A 24,793-nucleotide genomic window follows, 5' to 3' on the forward strand; every position below is an offset into this window, starting at 1 on the left:
ATGCGTGAACAATGCTGATCGGATACTCGACATGCGACATCCACAATTTTGACAGGAGACACTCTCGTTGCACTTCTTTTCCAGTGAATATAATTTTGTGAAACATGTTAACTGGGGACTTTTGGGGTCGCTGAATACGAAGCCGGTGTGAAAAATACAAAATTCAAAATGGCGGATCCAATAAAGCGGATAGAATTTTCAAAACCAACTAAATTTACTTGAAATTTATTGCATAGGAATTTTGGAGATTGCTGATTACGAATTCGATATCAAAAATACAAAATTTATAATGGTGGATCCAATATGGTGGATAGATTTTTGAAAATTATGTTTACCATATTGGTCCGCCATATTATTACACATCTGGCATTTCAAATTTTATACTTTCGACATTGGATTTGTAATCAGAGACCTCAAATATACTTAAATAACAAATTTTTAATAAATTTATTTTGATTTTGATAATTATATTCGTCATATTGGATCTGCCATTTTGAATTTTTGATATCGGCTTCGTAATCAGTGACCTCAAAAACTTCTAAACAGCAAGTTTCAAGCGAATTTGCTGGATTTTGATAATTTTGTCCCTCATATTGTATCCGCCATTTTGAATTTTCAATTTTTTACTTTGGTTTCATAATCAGCTATCTCAAAAACCCCCAGATAGTGATTTTGAAATATAGGTTATTAGTCCAAATTTTACGCAAACAAATTTAATCGCTAAAAACGACAATTTTTCAGCAGAAACTTTTAGCAATCCAGCAATGCCAAACATGCTAAAGAAATACGTGAAACGATTTATTAATGAAATAACTTGAATGGTTGGTGTAGCTTCCAGTGCTACATTGTGCAGCAAAGAGATATACAATAATAATATTGCCAAATTTTTAGAGGAATATTTTATGTGCATTGTACATTAAATAACCATGTTTACATGGTTATTTAATGCAAACATGGTTATTTAATGTGCAGAACTATTTTTGCAAAACTTTCTATTTAAGCTGCGTATATTACATAATATATTTCTATACACATTAATTACGTGTATGAATTAATGATATTATGAAACCTTTTATAATAATCTCTTTCTCTCTCTCTCTCTCTCTCTCTCTCTCTCTCTCTGCTCAAAATAACAAGTGACCCGAATGGAAAATTGATGTAAATATGTTAATTACAAGAGCATAATATAACTTTAACCGACGAAGTACTCACATATTAATATTGCTAAATTTTTAGCAAAAAGAATTAGAGATGTGCGAACAGTTCGAATTCAAAGCGAATTGAATCACAGTGGATTCGATTTGTTTTCAAAGCTAAAAGACTCGAATTCGAATAGTTCGAAAATTTAAATCACCGATTTCGAATTAATCGCTTATTTTGACTGTTTCAATTATATCTCCCGCGCGATTGACTTTGAATCAACGCGTACTGATTTTCGTGCTTGATTGTCAATTTCCAAACTTTTTTATTATTTCTATGATAAATCTTATAAATTATTTAAAAATTTATATACACGACAATCGTTTTTGTAGATTTGTTTTAATATTTTAGAAGCGTGTATTATAATTTTCTAAAATTAAAAATTGCTCCGTTATACTTTCCTAATGAAGCACATTAAAGTACTATCATATTAAAATATTATAAATTTTTGCTTAGCACGTTATTTTTTTAATTAGTTTCTAAAATTTTGCTTTCTATTTTTTCTTGTCTGTTAAAAAAGATTTGCGACATCATTAAAAATATTTTATTACATTTACATTATTGCTTAATTTGAAAAAATTTGAAAAAATTTAATTTGAATTCGATTTATATTGAATCGGAATCAAAGATATTCAATTCGATTCGACTTTAGATTCATACACCTCCAAAAAGAAGAATGTTTACATTGTGCTTTTGCATTTACATATTTTCAATAGCTTTAGCTCGACGCGCATTATTCCAAAGTCAAGCAACTAATATAAAAAAATATAAGAGAATGCCGAATGTAGAAAATTGTATAAAAAAATAAAAATTTTCTATAAAAAAATGCGTAAATCTTACTGGAGACGTGTGTACGCATCCTGAGATAAATGACATATTTTAAACGTTTATATTCTTTCGTTATTTTCGTATCTGGCCTCGTTCGACGTTTAGCTCGATACAAGTCTGTTGTTCTTGGAAATTTCGGTATGGTAGAAATTATCCTAGAAAACCACGGAGGATGCTACAGTAATTACGTAAGTTTTCCGGGACTCTATTTCGCGGTAGGTTGCGTCCTAGAGATGGGTGGAACCGGTGCGGTGCAGGCGAATAGTCCGGATCATAAGTCAGCTTCTCCTTCCGCGGATGACGATCCCATCTTCTAGCGAGGCGGTCGTTTCTCATACGCTTCGCCTGCATCGGTGCAATGTCCGATGAAAAAGGGGGAATGGAAGAGAGAGAGGAGAAAGAAGAGAAGGAAGAGGAGAAGGAGGAGGAGGAGGACGAGGAGGAGGTTGCAAGGTCCAGGACCGCAGTTTGGGTGAAGTTGTTCAACGCGTCACGGCAACTCTCTTCTAGATTCTCATGTTTTTAACCCTCGACCGGCTGTGAGGCATCCGCAACAGGCGATCGTGTCATTAAAATATTTACTTTGGAATCTAAATTGCTTGATATAATTATCTCGGCTAGCTGAAAATTGAGCAGCATTACGGCTTACGTGTACATTTTTCATTCGTTATCCATGTACTATTATGCAATTTTCATTGTAACTCGACTCGACGTTACAATTTTTATCTAGGTGGCGAGCGTAACAATGGAGAAATGTAAAATAAAAAATGAAAAAATAAACTGAGACTTTTATTTATTACTTTTTTTTCTCCAATTTTTTCCCTCTCTCTCTCTTTCTGTTTCTTTCTGCAAGTGTGCTTCAATTAAATCATAATTACAAAATTTCATAATGTATACAAATTATGCTAGAGAATTGTATTATTCTATTTTCATATTATTTCAATTTTTTTGTTGTTTTTAAAACCTTAAATTGAGACCGCTTTCTTTTTAAAATTCAAATCGCAGTAAATGCTTATAATTTACAATAATTTCTATGAATTACTAAAAATTAATTATTTAATTTTTATATACATTACATTGTATTATTAAAAAACATTATTGTTCAAAATTTTCAAAGCAAATTTTTCAAAGTAATAAAAGTAGTAGTAATTTATATAAAATTTATATACGATTTTTGTATAAATTAATTGCTTTTTGAAAAATTAACTTTGTGTTTGTATATGACTTTGACTTCGTTTCTGCCTTTCTCTAAAAATTGATGGCATAAAGTATAATGCGCTTTTAATAGAAAATTATATCATTTGAAAAAGCGCCTGTTCAATAATTCGAAATATATCTTTATTTTAATATTATATCCTATAATTTAGTTTAAAATATACATTTTTTATATAAATTTTTAAAATAATTATCTTTATTTTAATCGTGTGTTTATATCATTTAAAAACTTAATATTAAATGTAATAACACAATATTTTAAGATTCAGATTTGAAAGTTTTCCTAAATTTATCCATACATAAATCATTTTCACCTCCATCAAGCACATAACTAAAAGTGCTATTATGTAACGCCTTCACGCGTGATTTAAATTTAAATAATGTAATAAGAAAAGCACTCAAAAACAAAAAGTTTTAGAAGATTTAGATTTAATGCGTTTTACAAATTAGCTTTAATATCTTTTCCTCAATTCACATTCATGTATTTTCACATCTATCGGGTATATAATAACTAAAACCAGACCACATGTAAATTCATGCAAAATACAATGCAACAAAATATATTTACATTAGTTGACCGCCATGAACTTTTTTACTTAGAAGCAATCGCTGCTTAACGATTAGCTGATTACATAAGCCAGGACAGCCCCGTGCAGGCGTCATCAGAAGACTTTTTAAATTTATTCGCTGCATTGCTCCCATGACCTTAGAAAGAAGCGAGCCTTTGAACTTATATCTATTGAACGGTACCGCGCCGCACGATCCCATTTTTTTTACATGTAACATCTAATGACCTTTAGAGGAATTGCAAACGAGTATGAGAAACGCGTGCACCGGGAAACCGGGTGCAATTAGAATTCACTTCCCCGCAATCGCAACGTTCGATTATCACACAAAGGTGTACTGGTCGATGAGGATTCGTTTATGCGGCTACGTACCAATTGCGGTTTCCATTTTCCGGCGCGGAGTGATGCATTCGGATTGTGCATGAGTCCGGAGATGAAGCGAAAGACGAGCGTGGATTCGTGAGGAATCCGAGGCCCGGGACCACGATAACGATCGTATCGGGCCGGACGTCCCGATGCACCCGGGGACAACGAGACGCGGAAAACTGCACACACACCTCCGATCGAGCGGCGGTAGACTTGACACGGGTCGCGAAAGGGAGGCTGCGAAACTGCGAGATGAAAGCGGAGCGCAACCCCCGGTGCGCGCGCGCAGCATCCCCGGAAGCAGCCCGGCTAGATCGAGGGGTAGCCCTCGGGACCGCTTGTACGCGTCGACGTCGAAGTACCCGTATACGCGTCCCTGTTTCCTTGACCCTTATTTCAAGTGCCCCATAAAAAGTCTAAGATTATGAAATTGTAAAGCTAAAATTTCTGGAATTTCTCTCTTCTTCATACTTTAAAGGTCGAATTTAATTTTCGTTTATTATCTTTAAGAACGATTTATCAGTTTCAATTTTTTAATTATTATTACTTAAAATAACTAATATTGTTGCTTCATTAGTATTAAATTAAAATTATTTAAAGTAAACTTTTAACGTCGTAAAACATTGTTCGATTTGTAATTGTGTACTATATATATAAGCAAATATATATTTGTAAAATATATATATATATTTTCTGAGAACTGTTAATAAATACTTTAGTCTATTTATATATGTATATTATATTTCACTTGTACTTTATTATTTTTAAAATAGATCGAATAACCTACTTTTTATTAATAAAAATATATAAATTTAGATGCAACAACTATACGTACGTTCCTCATATTTGATAAAAGCATGACGATACATTAATATTATTGTTTTTTTTTTACCGTAATATAAAGATATATTTTTTAAAAACAAATATTAAACACAAATATTATAAATAAATTATACTAAACTATTTTATAAAATATAATCTTTACGAAGAAAAGACATTTTTATATATAAAAACATTTTATTTAAAATATTTTATTGAAAGTATATTAATTATTATTTAAATTCGTACTTTGAGTATTTTAAACAAAAACGAGCTTTATTTTTCAAGTTATGCCAAAAGGTATAAAAAGTTAGGGCTTCTCGTTCAAACTCATCAAGGAGAAAATCAACTCTGTCTTCACGATAATTCGCGAATGAGAGGAAGTGCACAGGCGCCCGATCTCTAGAAAACATCCTGTGCCGCCGTCAATCGTGCAATTTATTGCACTGGAGCTCTCGTTTTGAGGCGGCGCAATCAGACTCGTGCAGATCCGGATTCGCAAGATTACAATTTTTATTTAAAAACACAAAAGCCTGTATTTAGAACGCTTTTATTAAGGTGTGCGCGCGTTTTTTTGTCATTCTATCTTTATTAAACGTAAAACAAGGATTGAATGATAAAAAAGTGCGATAACATTTTTATAAGCGCATTTTCAACACGGATTATAATATGTAACAGACCCTAGAACACGAAGTTCTCTCTTTCTCTCTCTCTCTCTCTCTCTTTCTCTCTCAACTGACTTATTTACAGTTTAAACTATGCTAACGAAAAATTTCTTAGAATTCTTCACATGATTTTTTTAGAGCTTCTTTATAAATTTCATAACTTTTTAAAAAATTTCTCAGATTTTTTGTACAAACTTGAAAACGCTTTTCAAAAATCTTAAGAAAATCTCTTTTCAATTCTTTATGGGTGTTTTTCAGCTGCGACACAAGTCGACACTGTGTAACGCAGTGTCCATTAGTGTGAGTGAGACAACTACAATTTTCTCTCTTACACTAATGGACACTGTGTTACACAGCGTGTAACGACTTGTGTCGTAGTTGGAAACCTTATATGTGCGAATTTTAAGATTTCTTATTTTATTTTTCAAAAAAGCATAAAATTCAAAGAAATTATAAGTACTTTTCTATAAATGTTTATAAGTTTAAAAAATCGTAAAATACGAAAAATCTTTAGAAATATGAGATATACAAAAAAATTTTTTTGAAATGTATTATAATTTCAATCTTGCGCAAATTTTGAATCCTCGCAAATAAATTTCTTCAAACTCCTTATGGAAAGAGGCCTATATACCAATTTCTCATGATCAGGTATACGAAACGAATACGAACTCAAATCCGGGACCTGCCGATTGAGAGTCGGCCGCTCCCACGCGCGAACCCGCGCGAGAACTGCGACTCGGAATCGAACTGCTGGCGACATCTGTCGGCGCGCCTGTTAAGACTGCAGCCGAAACTCGCACGCTACCGGAGCTACCGGAGCAGAGACCTGGGTGCTCCACTGCTCCACTCCGTACAGTCCGTACGATACAAGAGATTGCAGGATGGCACGCTGATAGTCGAGAACTTTTTACGTTTATTTATATTTTTCGCAGACGCGCGAAGCAATTGGCGATGGCGTCGACTTACATCAAGGATGAAACGGGTAAGAGTCGATTGTCCGCCGCGTCGCGTACGAGCGTACCTGCGTCCACGTTACGCGCCGGCTCTAACCTCGGTCGTGTAAACAAGTGTAAAACGATCGGTTTCGCGTAATAATAGATTGTTCCTTTTCCCACGCGCTATAGTTAGACCGGTCAACCTCGGAGTTTTCACGTGGCCCGTCCACGGCGGCGTGATCCCCGGATTGATCGCCGTATTGAAATTTTCACACTTGTGTTAATTGTAATGCGATTCTTTTTATATTTTTTTATATTTAATATGATACTTAAAATGTTCTTACAATGACAAATGCTAACACTAATATTTTGTGCGCAGATATATCGAGATGTTATGATTGAAACGATGTGATTATTATTTCAGGTACGTTTATTCCAGCAAGCCAACGACCCGATGGCACATGGCGTAAGCAACGACGTGTGAAAGATGGATATATTCCTCAGGAAGAAGTTCCATTGTAAGCAATCACTGATATATTCTTGAGGTTGTATTGGCTATAGATGAAAATGGTGATAAGTTATTTATAGAAGATATTTTATATCTTATTAACATAATTTTGAGCATATAAATGTGTGCGTTCACTTTCAAGACAGTTTATAAGTATATTAAAAGTTATTAATTACAATGACTTTTTTATGATTTACAAAAAAAACTGATATATCAAACTTAATTATTGAAAAAATGAAGAAAATTAAAGTTACAAAGATATTAATTAAAAATTAAAGGTGTTGTAAGAGTAGGTAAACATTAAAAATGCAGTGATACGTAGTAAGCACTAAAATGTTGCAATCTAGCTGTTTAATTGTACATTTACATCTGATATTTTGGCAAAGTTAAGAATATGTATAAATATTATGTAAAAACTTATTAACAGTTATCAAAAATATTTCATTTACTTTAAGAGGATGCTATAGTGACCGAAGAACTTCCTCGACGTCGGCATTGCAGATTATTTTTCGAGGGAGACCAGGCTATCGCTCTTTGTCCAACGCATAGATCTGTCTTTGTTTTTCGATTATTTTGCCATCTGCGAAAAGACCTATCAACTACAGCAACTGCTCTTCTTGCCATCGTTTACGTGCGCTAAGCGAAATTTGGACACGTACAGCTGTTCACCTATTAAACTTTTTTGTTAGGTTGTTGACTGAAACGATACACAGTCAGTGTTGTGTGTTAGAGTTTTCTGAAGTTCGCCCTGGTTTCATTTTATACATACGAGCTACAGAACGTCAGTAAATAACAAAAATTAACCTTGGTTGACAGATCCACGAGACGAAAATAAATGAATTTTTAACTTTTTGATCGATTTTCTCATAAAATTTACCAGAGCAGACTTTGTTTTGGTGCGTACTTTTATTTTGCAAAAGGATTTTGTGATCTGTAAAGCTAATTCAAAAATTAATGAACACTGTAATGGTCGGTAATTTCCGTCAGTATAGCATCCTCTTAACACAGTTAAAACTAATAACGATCTCATGGAATCCAAATATATAAAATTAAAAGAATATTATTCTCAATAATATTAGTTACTTTCGTTTCTTGGATTGTATAATCAAATACATTCTAATGTCACTTACTAATTTTTTATTATCTCTTTTCACAGATATGAAAGTAAAGGAAAACAATTGATAAAAAAGCCTTTATATCCTGTGGGTGCCAGTCCAGAATTTATAGCAGAACACAAAGCCAAGCTGGAGGCTCTAGCGGCCAAGAACAAAGTGATACCTGGTGCACAAGCGAAAACTCAAGAAGGATCCAAGAAAAAGAAGAAGAAAAACAAATCTAAAGTCATGGAACCTGTCGCCGAAGGGTTGTCCAAAATCTCGATCTCAGAGCCTGAATTTCATAAGGAAGTTTCAGCTCACACCAACAAGTCGTTGTCCACTGCAAAACAGACCACGACAAACAATGTAACTAAAGACAATTCAAACACTACGCAGAAAACGACAACCGATCCGCAGAAGAGATTAAAGAACCTTCGCAAAAAAATTAGGGAAATAGAAGTGTTAGAGGATAAAATTAAAACTGGTGCTCTGAAAAATCCTGATAAAGAGATACTCGACAAAGTCGCGCGGAAAACGGAAATCTCTAAGGAGATAAAAAGATTAGAGGCTGCTTTATAGATTATATTTGATTAAAACTTTCACACAAATCTGTCAGTGCCATCAAAAAATGGTGCGATTGTAGAACTTGGATTGATAACGATCCTGTTATATAGCAAAGCAAACCCTTCATTTCTCTCGATAATTACATTACAGTTTTAATATCGCATCTTATATTAATCATTTTTTATTTACTCACGGTGTGTAGATTGATAATATTGATACATATATTTATATGTATGACAGTGCTATTGATTGTCGACGATTCTTGATCAAAAATTTTATACATGCATCTATGTATATGTATACATAGATACATGTATATACATATATGTATATAAAAGAATTTACGTGAAAGTTTTAATAAAGACGAACGAAATTTTCGTCAAATGAATTATATTCTGCACGTCATGATTTCGTCCTTTTAAATTGATTAAAAGGATAAAATAAAAACCAGTTTTAGATAGATTTATATTAGTGGTCAGAATGATCTAAAAAATATATGTAGACATCTGTGAGAGTGTTTTAACGAGAATTATTATGCATTTAATGTGATAAGATAAAGTATCGATTTATAATATTTATAGCGAATAAACCCAAAATCATATTAAAAAAAACTGTCGCGTTTTTGTGAGAAAAATAAATGTTCTCCAAATTATTATCACATAAGTTTTTGTTAATAGCAATTTTATTATATTAATAAAGTATTGTAATTAATAATTGTAAATTGATTTGATATATGTAATTAATTTCTATATGAAATGTTCACAGATATGGACAGTTTTATCAATTTAAATGCATGCTTATTGATATTACTCGGAATACTTTTTACAATTAAATCTGATTATTCATTCATTGTTTTTACAATAACTACTAAATATAAATATAAATTTTGGATGTTGGTAAGATATTACATTATAAAAAAATTATTATTTTGCATTATGGATAAATATATTTGAATCTTTATTAATGTTTTTATTAATATAATATATACGTTATATAAAATGATGTAACATCAATGACATTTTACTTACTAAATCCAACTAAACATCAGCATTAAGAGGATGGTAAAGTAACAGAAGAACTTCCTCGACGTCGGTTCTGCAGATCACTGTAGATTAGTTTTCGAGTGAGACCAGGATATCGCTCTTTGTCCATCGCATAGATCTGTCTTTGTTTTTCGATTATTTCGCCATCTGAGAAAAGACCTATTAACTACTGTTGAGCACCCTATTGCTCTGTTTATGTCACACGAACTTGTCCGTGTTATGACACTTTAGCTTCGCTGAGCGAAATATGCATGTGCGAAGTGAAGAAAATATGCGAAGTGGGCTCTACTATCATTTTGTACGTACGAGCTACACAATTTCTGTATTAAGGTAAAGTTAATCTCAGGTAACGATTACCTAAATACAAGATTCAAAGTTATCACATGAGAGCATAATTCAGTATGTAGTACACGTGCCACCCCACTAGGTTCGCGGCAGTCGCCTGTTTTCTTTTAACACGGAATTGACATTTTTCTTTATATATGTTGTGTTGGTGAGCCTGCGCGGTTGCGCCTGCATCTGCAATCTGCATACAAATGGTGGAAGTAACATGGTGTGTGCAGTTTGCAAGCATCTCTCTCTAATTCTTTGCCCTCTCGCTTGTTTTCTGACCGTTCAGACCCCAGGTGTACCAATCTTATTTAACTCCACAAAGTTGTTACAACTGAATATAGTTGTCTTCGTTGCACGCACATCATGTTGTATTCTCTCGATCTTTTTTTATCGCATACGTGAATATCGTACGAGAGCCTCGAACAGAAGGAAGAGTGTGATTTGCATGTAAGTAATATTTTTTAATATTTTACAATAATTGAAGAAGTTTGTTCATATATTAACATAAATTAAACTGGAAAGGCTTCAAATAAAATTACATAAAATGCAATAAAATGACTCTTTGAAGGTCTCTTTCAATATATAAAAAGAAAAAACAAATACAAAAATTTAATTTTAAAGAATTCTCAGTTAATTATCTCCCAAATTAGTTCGATCCGCCATAAGGCCGCGAACTGCACTATATATAGTGCTTTTCCTAGATCGCTCCGTTTGAAAAGTCGCGATTTTTTTACTCAATCCGCATAAAATGCCGCGAGTAATGTATAAAATTCTTAAGATCGTTCCGCTTGAAAAGCCGCGATCGTTTTACTCGATCTGCACAAAATGCCGCGAGTAAATGTAAAATTGATATTTTACAAACTTTGATTAATTTTTGTGGAAGTTTGACTTGTATAGGTTGCTCATCTACCACGAAAGTCGATGCAGTCTTGTTGAGATAATAACACTCTAAAGGAAGCAGGATCAGTCTTTCTTTAAAAATTTTCGCAAATCGTTGACTAAGTCACCAAAAGTTGGTCTATGTTTATTTTTTGTTGCAAAAATTATGTTTTTGTTGCGGAAATAATTTTTTCATTTTTTTATTTTTTCTCCTTTCATCATTTTTTAAGTATTGCTTCTTATTTATTTTACAATGCACCGACGCACCATCTTCACTAAATTTCACATAAAATCTCTCGAATTACGTACGTCTTTCGAAATCACGCGTACTACAAACGGTACAAACTGCAATTCTTTCAGAGAAAAGGACACAACGAACATATAGCAGAGTGGGACAAAGATGCAATCATAACAGTTGTAGTAACCTGATATTATCAAACATTTAATTTTTTGAAGTTGGTACACCTGGGGTCTGAGCGGTATCCGAAGCGAAAAAGGGGCGTGGTTTGCGGATTTTGCACACACCATGTAATACTTCCACCATGATCTGCATACAAAGAGAAATGTTCTCTGAGAAAAACTGAAAGAAACTTCGGGTTTCGGGTATGGTTGTTGGCCGATAGAATCAGTCGTGTTGTTATAACGTACGTAAACAAAAGTAAATAAATAAATAATCGAATCCCTTTTACGAAGTGCAACTTCCACAATTGTTACATATTTATAAACACATTATTAACATTTTTATTTCATTGTATATGAAAGTTTAACTTATTTAAACTTTTATGTCCCATAGTTCAAAATGCCGGATAAAGTATGAAGCTTTTTAAGTTGATAGTGCATCAGAAGAATTTCAGTGGGGAAGATCTGATTATCAACCCAAAAGATTATCCTGGAATTAAAACTGGCGATGTTGTCGAAATTTACCATCCTGAGGATGAATCCAGTCGCTTGTTGTTGCAAGTTACTTCCTTTAAAGAGGACTTGCAAGGTCGCGAAACCATCAGCGTGGAGAATAACGTAGCATCGATGTTCCAGCTGCGAACGTTTGCCGACGTGTACATGAATATAGTGAATCCTGACGATGTAGCTCTGGATTCTATAGAATTGACCTTTAAGGATCAGTACATGGGACGCAGCGAAATGTGGCGTTTGAAAAACAGCTTGGTATTGCATTTTTTTATTTAAAAAAATTGTACATGTGTTGATACAATGGATTCTCAAAATTTAAAACTGAAATAAATACCAAATAAATACTAAAGGCTAAGATACAGTAATAACACAATTGTAATTGTACAAATGGTAGTACACTAGCTTTAAATCCTTTATTATATATAACTTCGTTTTGACTTTGTAGTTATTCTCAGTGCATATTAGAGAATTCTATATAGTCAATCATTTGTCCTCAGTCTGATTGTCACAATTGAGTCACTAACAGGTTATCAAATTTGAATTAATATCCTCCAATTGTAACATATGTCAGAGAAAATGAAATACTCCCCCTGAAAATGTATATAACAAAGTATTAAAGATGACATGTTAGTTAATCGAATTGTCTAATGTCCATTTTCAGTAATGTAGATTTTAACCTTAGTTTAACTTATTTTTTATCTTTTCTAATCTTTAGAATTAAAACAAGAGTAAGTTAAACTAAGATCAAAATTAATCTGTATTGGTGAAAATGAAAATAAATGTAGCTTATCTAGAGAGACTGAGAATATATAGAGAAACTTTGAATATGAATCAAGTTAAAAATACAAATAAATTATGTCATACATTAAAATTCAAATAAGTTAAATGAAAAAAGTAAAATAAACATCAAAATAATAAATTTTTTTGTAATTTGTTTAAATCATATAACTAAGCATGATTGGAAGTATTTAATATCTAATTATAAATTAAGACTGTTATTTTACATTTGCACTATGCAGTATCTGATATTAATCACTTATGTAAGAAATTGTCAAAAATTCTCTTTCCAGAGAATTCAGAAAAAAATATAGTGTATAAGTGTAAAAATTTTTACAATGATTAGAATATCTGAATACTGTAATATATATATCCTTATTTATGTACTTTAATAAATGTTTATTAAAAAACATCACGTTTACATTCCTAGAAACGGTTTTAAATTTGTCAGATATGTTGGGAATATACATTAATATGTACTGAGAATGACTCCAAAGAGAATCGGAACGTTTGAAGTTGTATACAATAAAGGATTTAAAGTTTGTATACTTTAATTTGCACAATTATAATCACGATATTACTTTTATTAGTTTTGGTATTTTTCTCTTTTATTGCAGATTTATATTTGTATAATGAAATTTCATACACTAAGAGAAGTCCTTGAAAAAATTTTAACTTAACAAAAGATTACTCAATCCTAACATCTTATTTACTTGTAGTAAAGTTAAAAATTTCTTAATTGAAATATTTATGTAAATAAATAAATTTTTAAATAATTTTTTTTCAGTTCTAGAAAATATATACCATTAGTTTTATATTCATAATATATTATAATCAGATTTTTAAGCTAAGAAAACAATTTAATTAATTAGTTTAATGATATTTGTAAAATTATTATTTTAATGTAAATGTAAAAATACAAAATTATGTATTTAAGGTAATGTATATTTACTTAAAAGTAAACATTTTTACTCAATTAGAACTCATGCTTGCATTAAAATACATCGTTTTAAGAAAATATATTCTTTTTTATTTAGAAAAATTTTCTTTTAATGTACAGAAATCCAAAAAAGTTCAACTTTTACAAAACAAGAACTCATTTTTAAATCATATATTTTGTATAAATATAATTTTTTGTGGACATAATCGGCATAAAAATAAAGTTGTACATTTCATTTAATATTTTAAGAATCCATTTAAAAGAAAGGTTAGGAATCGACTACAAGAAAATGCAATAAAAAATATAGAATGGGTTAGGGAGGTACCGATATTCTTTAATTAGGGAACTACCGATACTCTAATATTGTATCTTTTATTGCATATTCTTGTAGCTTATCTTGAGATTTTTCCAAAACACTACAAGAAAGTTTATTTTTGTTGAGTACTTTCCGGGTTATGACACTTGAAAGTTACAATACACTGTAGCTTTCAAGCCTCTTAACTCGGAAAGTACTCAACGAAAATAAATTTTTTTATAGTGTTTTGGAAAGGTCTCAAGATAAGCTACAAGAATATGCAATAAAAAGTCCCATTTAAAAAATTGAAAATGTTTTTTACGTGACCGTCAAGCAACTATTCAAGATCAAATTAATGATACTATCTTATGATCCCCTCGAAACCATACAACTTTTGTCTGAAACATTTTTGCTGAAAATGCTTTATTGAAGAATTATCGATGTGGATTTTTTAAAATGGGACACCCTGTACACACACACACACACACACACACACACACACACACACACACACACACACACACACACACACACACACACACACAAATATATATATATATATATATATATATATATATACACATTAATATTTTGAGGACCTATTTTAAAGAAAAAAAAATTTTTAATTTTTAATCCATACTCATGGTTATTTCTCAGATCTCAGTCTGTCTGTCTCGCATATGATAAAAAGTAGAATGCGAAACAAAAACAGACAGAGATCTGAGATTTAAGAAATGATTATGAATACAAACCCTACAAACTTGTTGAATCTTACGGAAATTTTATGCCCATTTATATTTGCCGTTATCCATTTGATTCTTGCGGAAACAAAATTTATACACGATGAGAACTCTACTATCTAAGCAACAATTCGATGTCTCGAGATGTCCAAAGTATGTTATAAAAAATTCCGTTTACGTCGTTGAAAGATTGGATGTTTAAAATACGTCTTAATTCTATAATGACATTTACGCTATAAATACATTTTTAAAGATTCTAATCCTATAAAGACATTTTTTGGAGACGTTATCAAAATGTCCGATCTTTTATCTCATTAAAATTACAATTAAAAATATTTTTGTTTTATTAAATAATATTAGATGTGTAGTAATGCGGCGTAAAGAGTTGTGCGTCTGCTCTCTGTGGCGAAGATTCGTGTTTAAATCCTACTGATTAGAAATATCTGATTTTATTTGATTGCTACCTCTCGGAAGGCAATGATAAATCACTGAAAGTATCTTGTCAAAAGAACTTTTTTAATAAGAAAGTAAATAAACAAGGGCCATGAAACAAACAAAAATTAAAACGGTTAAATTAAATCAATATGTATATATTTAAAAAAAAAAACGCTGCATAGATTAAACAAAATTATTGAAATAAACGTGAATAATTAATTTGAAACATAACTTTAACTTTCGTGCTATACTGAGCCTATATCAGCAATAATTAAATACAATGTTAACCGAAATTAAAGACTATGTGAGAAGCATATTTTAGATTTAGAGTGGCATCTCAAATGTTACCGCGAATTAGCAAAATTCACAAGAGCTATTTTTGCTGTCTCACCCTTTTTTTTATAAAAAAAACTTTGAATTTTGCATTCAAAATTTGATAGATAATGATTATTCTCTAAAGATCATCTTTGATCAAATGAATTATAAATTAAAGTTTTTGCACATGAAAAAACAAAACAAAATAGACACTGATAAAGATGACATAGAACACGAAGACATACCAGACAATAAAAAAACTTTTTATTTTACTATAATATATGTACAGCGTATATCAGAAGTAGCGACAGTAATTGACAGGTCAAAGCTCACTGTTGGATATAAAATTATTAATAAACTCAATAAATTTGTCAGGGTGCATAAGGATAAAAATCAACTTGAAATCAACAATAATGTTGTTTATAAAATTCATTGAAAGGATTGTGGTGCCACATATGTAGGGCAGACTAAGAGACAAGTGGGAACAAGAATTAGAGAACACAAAAATAACATAAGATTAAATCAAAATTAACATTTAGTTGTTCTCTGAACGTATAATAAAATTTAATCATACAAGTAGGAAAAGGTCACTATTCTTGATTTTGAATCTAATTTTCATAAAAGACTCATCTCGGAAATGGTTCACATCGAAGAGCAAAAAAATGGCATTACGCATTAATCTGAACTAACAATAAGACACTGATGTTGTACAATACACATTTTGATTTATTAAGTGGCTTTACAAAAACATTTGTTAAATGATCTTACATGTACACAGATCCTTATATTTATAAATATTGTTACACACTTTTTTTATATTGTCCGACATCCATCAGACTTTTTGTAAGTCACATAGGCAAGAGCTGTTTTCGATTTGAAGTTTAATACGACAAATTTTTTTACTGCCTTTTCTCTGTATTTTGACCTCTTTTTAATTTATTAAGTTTTTAAAAAATTTTTTTCATAATTTAATACGACGACATTTTTGCGTACAAGCTCATTTTTACATTCTAAAATCAATTTTTTCTGGTTGGAAGCGTTTTATTTGACTTTTATCTAGTTTTAATCTCTTAACGAACGACATTTTGATCATTTTGACTTTCACTTATTTTCGTCAAAAAACGAAGATGAGTTGAGACTATGGCTTTCCAATCAGTTTTATTTTTATGGACTTTAAGTTAATATTATCTTTTTACTTTTATTTTTACATTTATTGTTTTATTTATTTATTGTTTTAATTGGATTGATAATGTGGATTTTAATGTTGTATTTATTTATTTATGAATTTGTGTGTCGCTTTATTTCTTGGATTCTTACTCTTGTGAATTTTGCTAATTTGCGGTAATATTTAAGATGTCATTCTAATTCTAAAATTATACCTCTCACATAGTCTTTAATTTCGGTTAACATTGTTTTTAATTATTGCTAATGAAAACTCAATGTAGCTCGAAACGCGTTAAAAGTTATGTTTTAAATTAATTATTCAAATTTATTTTATTAATTTTGTTTAATCTATGCAGCATTTTTTGAAACATGTATACATTGATTTAATATCACTGTTTTAATTTTTGCTCGTTTTATGGCTCTTGTCTATTTAATTTCTTATTATTGATTACTTATACGAGTTTGATTTTGTTACATTATTCAGAACATCTCTAAATTAGACCGTTAGGATCTGGTGTTTAAACTGTAGATCTCGTATATCTGTGTAAATTGTAAAAAAGCGCACACCATAGAAATATATTGAGGGGTCACTACGCTCTGATAAGAGCTAAGAACTAGAAAAAGAGATGAGTTTATTTTATATATTTTATATGAATATTTTGATAATAGTTTTGAAACATCGAGTTTTTACCGTTACACAGTAGACGTTCAAAGAACGTCCAAATACTGTTTTATATGCGGTATCGTCAACAGATGGCAGTGGCGAAGTTTATTTCTCGTAAATAAAATCCATATGCGATAAAATAAATAAGGCAGTATTATGAGAGTTTTACAGTCTTACTGTGACATGTTGTGATATGTTTTGAAATAGGAGAATTTTTCTTGAAGCTGAATCTCTAAAATTGGACTCTAAGGTGAAAGTGCATAATAGTATTTTGATAATAAAATTTTCTTTAATTCTGTTTAAAAATTAATTCAGAAATTTGATATTTTTGGGAGAGAAACATGTCAAAATTAGTAATGTAACTATAAATAGTAATGTAACTATTATATAACTTTTTTTAATGCACACGCATATCTAAAAAATGTAAAGAAGTTTTTATAACATCTTTGGAATGTGTATTATCTGGATTAGATGTCTTTAAGCGATACATTATACGTGAAAAAAACCCTAAGACATCTTCGGGTAATCTTCAATACATCAAATGGATGTCCATGTATGAAAAACTGGATATTATTTGGACGTCAAATTGTTGCTTGTGTAATAGAGAATGATTTGATCGCATAACTTAGATTAAAAAAAAATTTATTTGTTTTTGTAGAAAATTATTTATTATAATTGTTTTTTTTTTTTATATTTTTAAGTATTATATAAAAATGTTTTATCTAGGTAAACACTTGCGTGTACATCAATAAGAAGATAGAATTTTGTGGCGGCAGTATACGCTGTCAAGTATACGAAATGTGGTCACAGGGTGATCGTGTTGCTTGCGGCGTTATAACAGATGATACTAAGGTTTGTACAAAATTATGGTATTTTATTAATTAAAGAGTTATGTACATCTAAACGGATCAAAACGAGACTTAATTTTTTTTAATTTTTTTTATGGAAAGAAGAGAAGTCAGTTTATTCCACTGTAAAGATACTTCTTGTAATTTAATATTTAAATTTTATTTTAGCATAATACTATTGCCATTTAAGTTTTCCTCAAATTATTTCTAAAAATTGCTTTTATGATGACCATTGCTACTTACACAGGATTCATTAGAAAGTAAAATGCCAAAAGTTTTATGAAGTCGAAACAAATCTTTGACGTAGCTATTTTTGGAAATAATACATTTGGTTTGTTAATATAGTGCCTTTGTGTTTATACAAAGATCTGATTTGTAGGTAGTATTTCGATCTTCCACAAGTATGGTATACTTGTTTATTCAAATGAGCTCTGAAATGTGGGATTTTGACATACATGGAGATCTTTACTTTGAAAAAGCAGTCAATGGATTTTTAGCGGATTTATTTCAAAAATGGAAAAAGAATGGCAGCAATCATGAAGTTACCATAGTATTATTTTCAAGAACTTTTTATAATGCAACCAGTTTGGAGGAATTTCCGAATCACATGAGGGAGTGTTTACAACACGACTACAGAGGAAGATTTTATGAAGATTTTTACAGAGTCGCGGTACAAAATGAAAGATTTGAAGATTGGAGTAATATCTTGGTACAGTTGCGTAAATTGTTCACTGATTATCAAAAAATAGTCTTGGAATATCACCAAAAACCAGGCATTAATATTCCTACAGCAGTAAATTCCACTGCTGCGCAAGGCAATTTTCTGGAAGTTTTAAATATGTCTTTGAATGGTAAGTAAAAAATTAAAGAATGGCTAAAATATTGTAATTTTTCCAAGTTTTACTAGGTGCGCAACTAAGTTTCCAGATTTCACACATGGGTGGCGCTAGCGACACATGTAGTCGACATACATATCTAAAGTTGTTTTTTGTTATAGTTTGGACATCTGTTAACAATAACCAACAAATATCGCAACGTAAAAATATTTTTTTTAACAATAAAGATGTCGACTTTTGTGCCAAATAAACAGCATTTGCGGGAAGTTTTGCTTTTTGCTTTAACTTGAAAAAAAAATGCAGTTGAAGCACGTTGTTTGCTTGAGGAGGCCTACGGTGAACATGCACCATCTAAAATTATCTGTGAAGATTGGTTTAAACATTTCAGAAGTGGCGATTTTGGCACTGAGGACAAAGAGCGCTCCAGAAGACTAAAAACATTTGAGGACGCCGATCTACAAGCGTTATTGGATGAAAATGATACGCAAACACAAGATTAACTTGCGAATACGTTAAACATGACTCGCCAAGGTATTTCCAAACATTTACATGCCATGGAAAAAATTCAAAAAGAAGGAAAATGGGTGCCGCATACATTAACTGAGAGACAGATAAAAAATCGAAGAGCCGTTTCCGAAATTTTGCTTTTGCAGCATGAAAAAGTTTCCTGCATCGAATTGTTACGGGTAATGAAAAGTATACTTCGAGAATCCCAAACGCAAAAAATCGTGGCTTTTACCTGGCGAAGCATTAACATCGACGGCATGGCCAAATTGCTTCGGAAAAAAGAAGATGCTCTGCGTTTGGATCAGAAAGGAATTGCTAGCTCTACTATGAGCTGCTGAAACTGACGAAACTGTCAGTGGGTATCGCTACCGACAACAACTAATCAATTTAAACCATGCATTGCTCGAAAAACGGCTAGAATGGAACACGAGACATGAACGAGTGATATTGCAGCACGACAACGCTCCGTGCCATCGTACTTTCATCGCACAGGACACCATCAAAACGCTGAAATGGGATCTGTTACCACACCCGCTGTATTCACCAGACCTGGCCCTTTTTGATTTTTACTTGTTCCGGTTAATAGCGCATGGCTTGGCTGGGTTACACTTGGCCAATTTTGAAGAAGTGCAAAATTGGTTAGATGAATGGTTTTGGTCCAAAAAAGTGTCGTTTTATCGACGCGGTATGCATGTTTTGCCAGAGAGATGGCAAAAATGTGTAGTTAGTGAGGGACGATACTTTGAATGAACAATTTTTTATATTTTTCTTGAAATTTTCCATTTTTTATTGATAAAAAAAAAAACCCGGAACTTAGTTGCGCACTTATTTGTCCATTTTGCATCTTTTCCATTTTTCTAACTAATATTCTGTACGTAAATCATATTTTTTTTTAGTTTTTGAAAAACACTACTTGGATCGCAGTTTTGATAGAACTGGTCAGTTATCTGTAGTTATTACACCTGGAGTTGGAGTCTTTGAAGTTGACAGGGAGTTAACGAATGTGACAAAGCAAAGAATCATTGATAACGGTGTAGGCAGTGACTTAGTATGCGTTGGGGAGCAACCGCTTCATGCAGTTCCGTTACTGAAGGTGCTATAAATACAAATACATATAGTATATACATTACCATTTATAAATTCCAAAAGTATCTTGAAGAAAAAAAAATCGCAAAACTTGTTCAAAAATGTATTTTTAAATAGAACTGTAAATTTATTTCTTAGTTTTACTTCTATGATATTTTGTTCCTAAATTATGTAAAATTACAAATTGATACTTTTTCTATATTTATTTTACTTTAAAGTGCTGTAATTTGAAACGTTATCGGACAAAAAGTAACAAAAACATTTTTTAAATAGGAGTGTAGCTTAAAAATTTTTTAAAAGTTCTTGTCATGATTTTGAATTTGTAATGATATTGAATTTGTTGAATAAAGACTTGTTTTTACTAAGTTTTTTAATTTCAAAATTAAAACGTTTACAAGAAACAAAAAAATGTTTTGTTACTACATAAATGTTTTGTTACTGCATTCTCGATTTGCATATTTTCATTTTTTAACTTTAGAATACTGTTATATGTAAATTTTACATGTAATATGCATATTGAATTTTAGTAATATGCATTTTAATTTTTTTTTACGTTAATTATTTTAAATATTTTATAAGTATTTATAATTATTAACTTAAAAGGACTAATGAAAATCACTAATGTTATAAATATTAAATTATAAATAAATATCAGTCAGTAAATATTTGCAAGTATTCCCGAATTTATAAATGGTAATGTATATACATACATGCATAATTTATTTATATAAAAGTGAGATGTGCAATATTTTATTCTAGTTTCATAACAAAGATTCTTCCATAAATGCACCAGATGATTATAGTATGCCACATTGGATAAATCTCAGTTTCTATTCCACAAACAAAAAAATACCTTATTCTACATTTATACCGCGAATAAAGCTACCGCAAAAGGTGTCAAAATATCCGACGGATAACGGAAAATTAAATTGCAAAACCAGACTTTTACAAGAAGATCCAAGAGAATGTCTGCACAATACGTTATTCGATTACGATGCTTATGACGCACAAGTATTTCAATTACCAACAGTTCATACCTCAAGGTAAACTAACTAAACTACACACTAAACAAACTAAATATGTTGTTTTTTAGCGTCTCATGCTTATGTATCGAGTAATAAATATTTAAAAATATTTTCTTTTCAATATAACAATACATTTTTTTTCTTTTTGGAGGTATTTGTAAAAATGTAAATTATAGTAAAATTCTACATACAGGATGAATGAAACACTAAAGATATTACAATTTTTTTTTTAAAAGTAACTACGTTTTTTTACACTAATTTATTCAGATCATTATTTTGTGCATGAAAGTATTAAAATTATTAAAGAATTAATAGTTTACGAGATATTTTATATTTTACACAAGAATAAAGTATGAAATGTTTTTTAAATTATTTGTTTGTATCTCTATCTTTATTTTTTATGCAAAATAATTAGGAGAATTATATTCTGTAAAGAAGTCATATAATTTCTTGTAAAAAAATAAAGATATGTTTTAGATTTATTCTATCTAGAAAAAACAGTATTTTATTATATAAATGTTATTTTCAAACGGCTGATAGGGAACGAAAATTTCATATTTTGCTTTGTATTAAGAATAATAACCTGTAACATTTTTAATAATTCATTCTATAAAAATAAATTTAATCATTTTTATTTTATCATTGCTATTTTATTGAAATATATATATATATATATATATATATATATATATATATATATATATATAATTAATTGTTTTTTTAATTGTCATTTTAGTGTACAAAGGATAAATACAAGGAGAAAAAAAACGAGTGTGGTGTGCCTTGAAACTCATAACAATGGCCATTTGTTAAAGCTCTTGAAACGTAAAATGTCAGATCCTGATATACATCATCCTCCACCCGAAACACATTCGCCGCCAGTTCTTGCATTACGAAGTGCGGCGATAACGATACCGCATAAAATTGATGACGATAATACTGAATCTAATGAGGACCGGACTGGTAAGTATGCACGTTCTGTAGTAATTTTTATGCAGTTGAGATATTTTTAGTAAATATTTGTGAATAACTTTTTCAGGTGTATCAAGGACGCCGATCAAAAGCGATTTGACCGACTCTGAGATATCTCCGCCCTTTCGACCTGTTGTTGGTAGTGCTGGTAGCCCAACAAACTCAATTTCCCAACCAACGAACATACTTAGGCCTGGTAGAGCATTAATCAATCCTTTTGATCCGTCACATGTTACCATTAAACTTACCAGCAACAGACGACGATGGACTCATATATTTCCAAAGGGTAGTTATTATATTATTCTTTCATTTTATATCGTACAACATTTAATTTATTAAGTAATATATATTTATAAATAATTTATATTAATAAATATAATTAACTCTATCTTGTTTTATACGAGATTATAAATGTAAAAATACCGTTTATATATATATATATATATATATATATATATACACATATATATATATATATACATATATATATATATATATATATATATATATATATATTAACAATTAAGATATTGTTGCATAAACAATGGGTTTTTTTATAACATGTATAATTGCTTTAATTCAATTTATTACAAAATAACAGCTATTTAGTTTTAATAACTTTCCAATTGTTACTCTGCACATATTATTTAATATATTAATTTGTATAGATGATATAAATTTATGTATATTTTTTCTATTATATTAATATATTGATTTGTATTAGTTATATTGATATAATTTCATAGGGCCTACAGGAGTTTTAATACAACAACATCATTACCAAGCTGTTCCAATGCAGACTTGTTTGGAGTCACAGAGTGAGGCTACACCATTGACTATAAGTGGATCTCCGATGGAAATTGGAGCGAATAATTCAAATCAGATTTCAAGATCAGCATCTCAGACAGGATTTCAAGATTGTTAGTATTTAATATTATTAAATTGGGACATTCTTAAAGTAACGTAAATGGAGATACAACAAATAATGAAATTTATGTTTTTATAGATACAAAAGGAAAATTACAACGATCTAATGTTCCTATAGCTAATGGAGACAAAGCTGCAAATCCTTCGACCATGGCGAAAAAGAGTATTACTCTCTTATGGGGTGCTACTGGTGAGCAGGAATGGACGCCTGCTCTAACAACAGGTTTGCTTTAATATTTTTTAATAATTTTTTCAATTTATATCTATACATTTTGTAGGAAATGCTAAAAATATTAAAAGTGTGTTATTATCACATTTACACATTTATTTAATATTTTTTTCTATAATTATTAGATTGTTAGGAAGAAAATATAATATAAAACAGTTTGAGTAATTTATATACAATATATAAAACACACACACACACACACACACACACACACACACACACGCGCGCGCGCACACATATGTACATGCTTACATATGTACATACATACATTTGTACGTACATTATACAGGGTGTATTAAAGTCTCGGACTTCTTAAATATCTTGAAAAATAAGCATTTGTGAAAAAAATGTTTTCGAAAAACGAAAGTTGTAGGATTTTAAGTGGCGTATTACATAGCAATAATAATGTGATCTCGAATACCAGTCAAGGCACATAAAAAATTACTTTAAACATTTTAAATTTTAAATAAAAATAAATCCTTTTTTAATTTAATATACAATAAAAAATTTTTATTGCATATTTTTACAGCTAACTTTGAAAGTTTTGTACAATATAATTTAGTTTTTTGGTTTTGAATTTTTCTGAGAATATTCAAAAGATAGAATTTACAATACAAAATCTTGAAATCTTGATGATTTACGTCAATGAATAATAGATAAATTTAGATTGAATTAGAGTCCCATGAATTTTGTAGAAATATAGTCTTGAGCTACTATAATGCACTACTTAAAAGTCTACAACTTACAATGCGAAATGAAACATAAAATATTTTTTTTAATGATTATTTTGCAAGATATTTAAGAGATCCGTGACTGTTCGTATGTTTCTGTATATTATAATAAAGTTCAATATTATTTCATACATTAGATTGTAAAAAATGCAACAAAGTTATCGAGTTAGTGTGATCGTCAATAAACTTACAATGTAAAAGAGAGAATTCCTCAACAATAAGATTTGAAAATGTTCCATTAAATAACAAATTACATTACACTTAACACATATAAATCCAGTATCCAATATCCACAAGTTACATAACGCTTCTTGCGTGTATCGTGTATTGTGCTTTAATCACGTACAATTTTACTCAGAGTTTTTGATACAATTA

The 24,793-nt window shown here is 30.4% G+C and overlaps 3 protein-coding genes across 10 annotated transcripts in view; 2 read left to right on the forward strand and 1 right to left on the reverse strand.

Annotated features, from left to right (window-relative positions):
- Window positions 1-4,444, reverse strand: part of LOC105204513 — a 44,518-nt gene extending 40,074 nt beyond the window's left edge. Inside the window, exon 1 of the mRNA XM_011173602.3 lies at window positions 4,182-4,444. The gene's annotated coding sequence lies outside the window, so the exon portion shown is untranslated. The remainder of the gene's footprint in view (window positions 1-4,181) is intronic.
- Window positions 4,445-6,462: 2,018 nt separating this feature from the next.
- LOC105204520 (partner of Y14 and mago) lies at window positions 6,463-9,484 on the forward strand. The gene is made up of 3 exons (XM_026138252.1): window positions 6,463-6,641; window positions 7,019-7,112; window positions 8,259-9,484. The coding sequence occupies exons 1-3, from the start codon at window positions 6,611-6,613 to the stop codon at window positions 8,776-8,778; spliced, it is 645 nt and encodes a 214-aa protein (XP_025994037.1). The 5' UTR covers window positions 6,463-6,610; the 3' UTR covers window positions 8,779-9,484.
- Window positions 9,485-10,297: 813 nt separating this feature from the next.
- LOC105204519 (GATOR complex protein Iml1) overlaps window positions 10,298-24,793 on the forward strand; it is a 43,090-nt gene continuing 28,594 nt past the window's right edge. For 7 of the 8 annotated variants that reach the window (XM_039455291.1, XM_039455293.1, XM_039455297.1 and 4 more), the window contains exons 1-10: window positions 11,512-11,662; window positions 11,812-12,182; window positions 17,984-18,109; window positions 18,485-18,956; window positions 20,345-20,541; window positions 21,294-21,577; window positions 22,296-22,522; window positions 22,599-22,817; window positions 23,278-23,451; window positions 23,538-23,681. In XM_039455291.1, the coding sequence (XP_039311225.1) occupies window positions 11,832-12,182; window positions 17,984-18,109; window positions 18,485-18,956; window positions 20,345-20,541; window positions 21,294-21,577; window positions 22,296-22,522; window positions 22,599-22,817; window positions 23,278-23,451; window positions 23,538-23,681 (2,194 nt within the window). In that variant the 5' untranslated portion in view covers window positions 11,512-11,662; window positions 11,812-11,831. Of the gene's footprint in view, window positions 10,343-11,511; window positions 11,663-11,811; window positions 12,183-17,983; window positions 18,110-18,484; window positions 18,957-20,344; window positions 20,542-21,293; window positions 21,578-22,295; window positions 22,523-22,598; window positions 22,818-23,277; window positions 23,452-23,537; window positions 23,682-24,793 lie in introns of those variants that run through there. The other variant, XM_039455292.1, reaches the window with a different exon arrangement.

Source organism: Solenopsis invicta, chromosome 11 (genome assembly GCF_016802725.1).
Source record: "Solenopsis invicta isolate M01_SB chromosome 11, UNIL_Sinv_3.0, whole genome shotgun sequence".
Classification (NCBI taxonomy): domain Eukaryota; kingdom Metazoa; phylum Arthropoda; class Insecta; order Hymenoptera; family Formicidae; genus Solenopsis; species Solenopsis invicta.

What these genes read in the sequence shown, in the direction of transcription:
- LOC105204520 (XM_026138252.1), top strand. Translation starts at nt 6,611, where the DNA reads ATGGCGTCGACTTACATCAAGGATGAAACGG. An exon ending in TTACATCAAGGATGAAACGG is followed by an intron (nt 6,642 to 7,018) that starts GTAAGAGTCGAT and finishes TTATTATTTCAG; the next exon opens with GTACGTTTATTCCAGCAAGC. An exon ending in CCTCAGGAAGAAGTTCCATT is followed by an intron (nt 7,113 to 8,258) that starts GTAAGCAATCAC and finishes CTCTTTTCACAG; the next exon opens with ATATGAAAGTAAAGGAAAAC.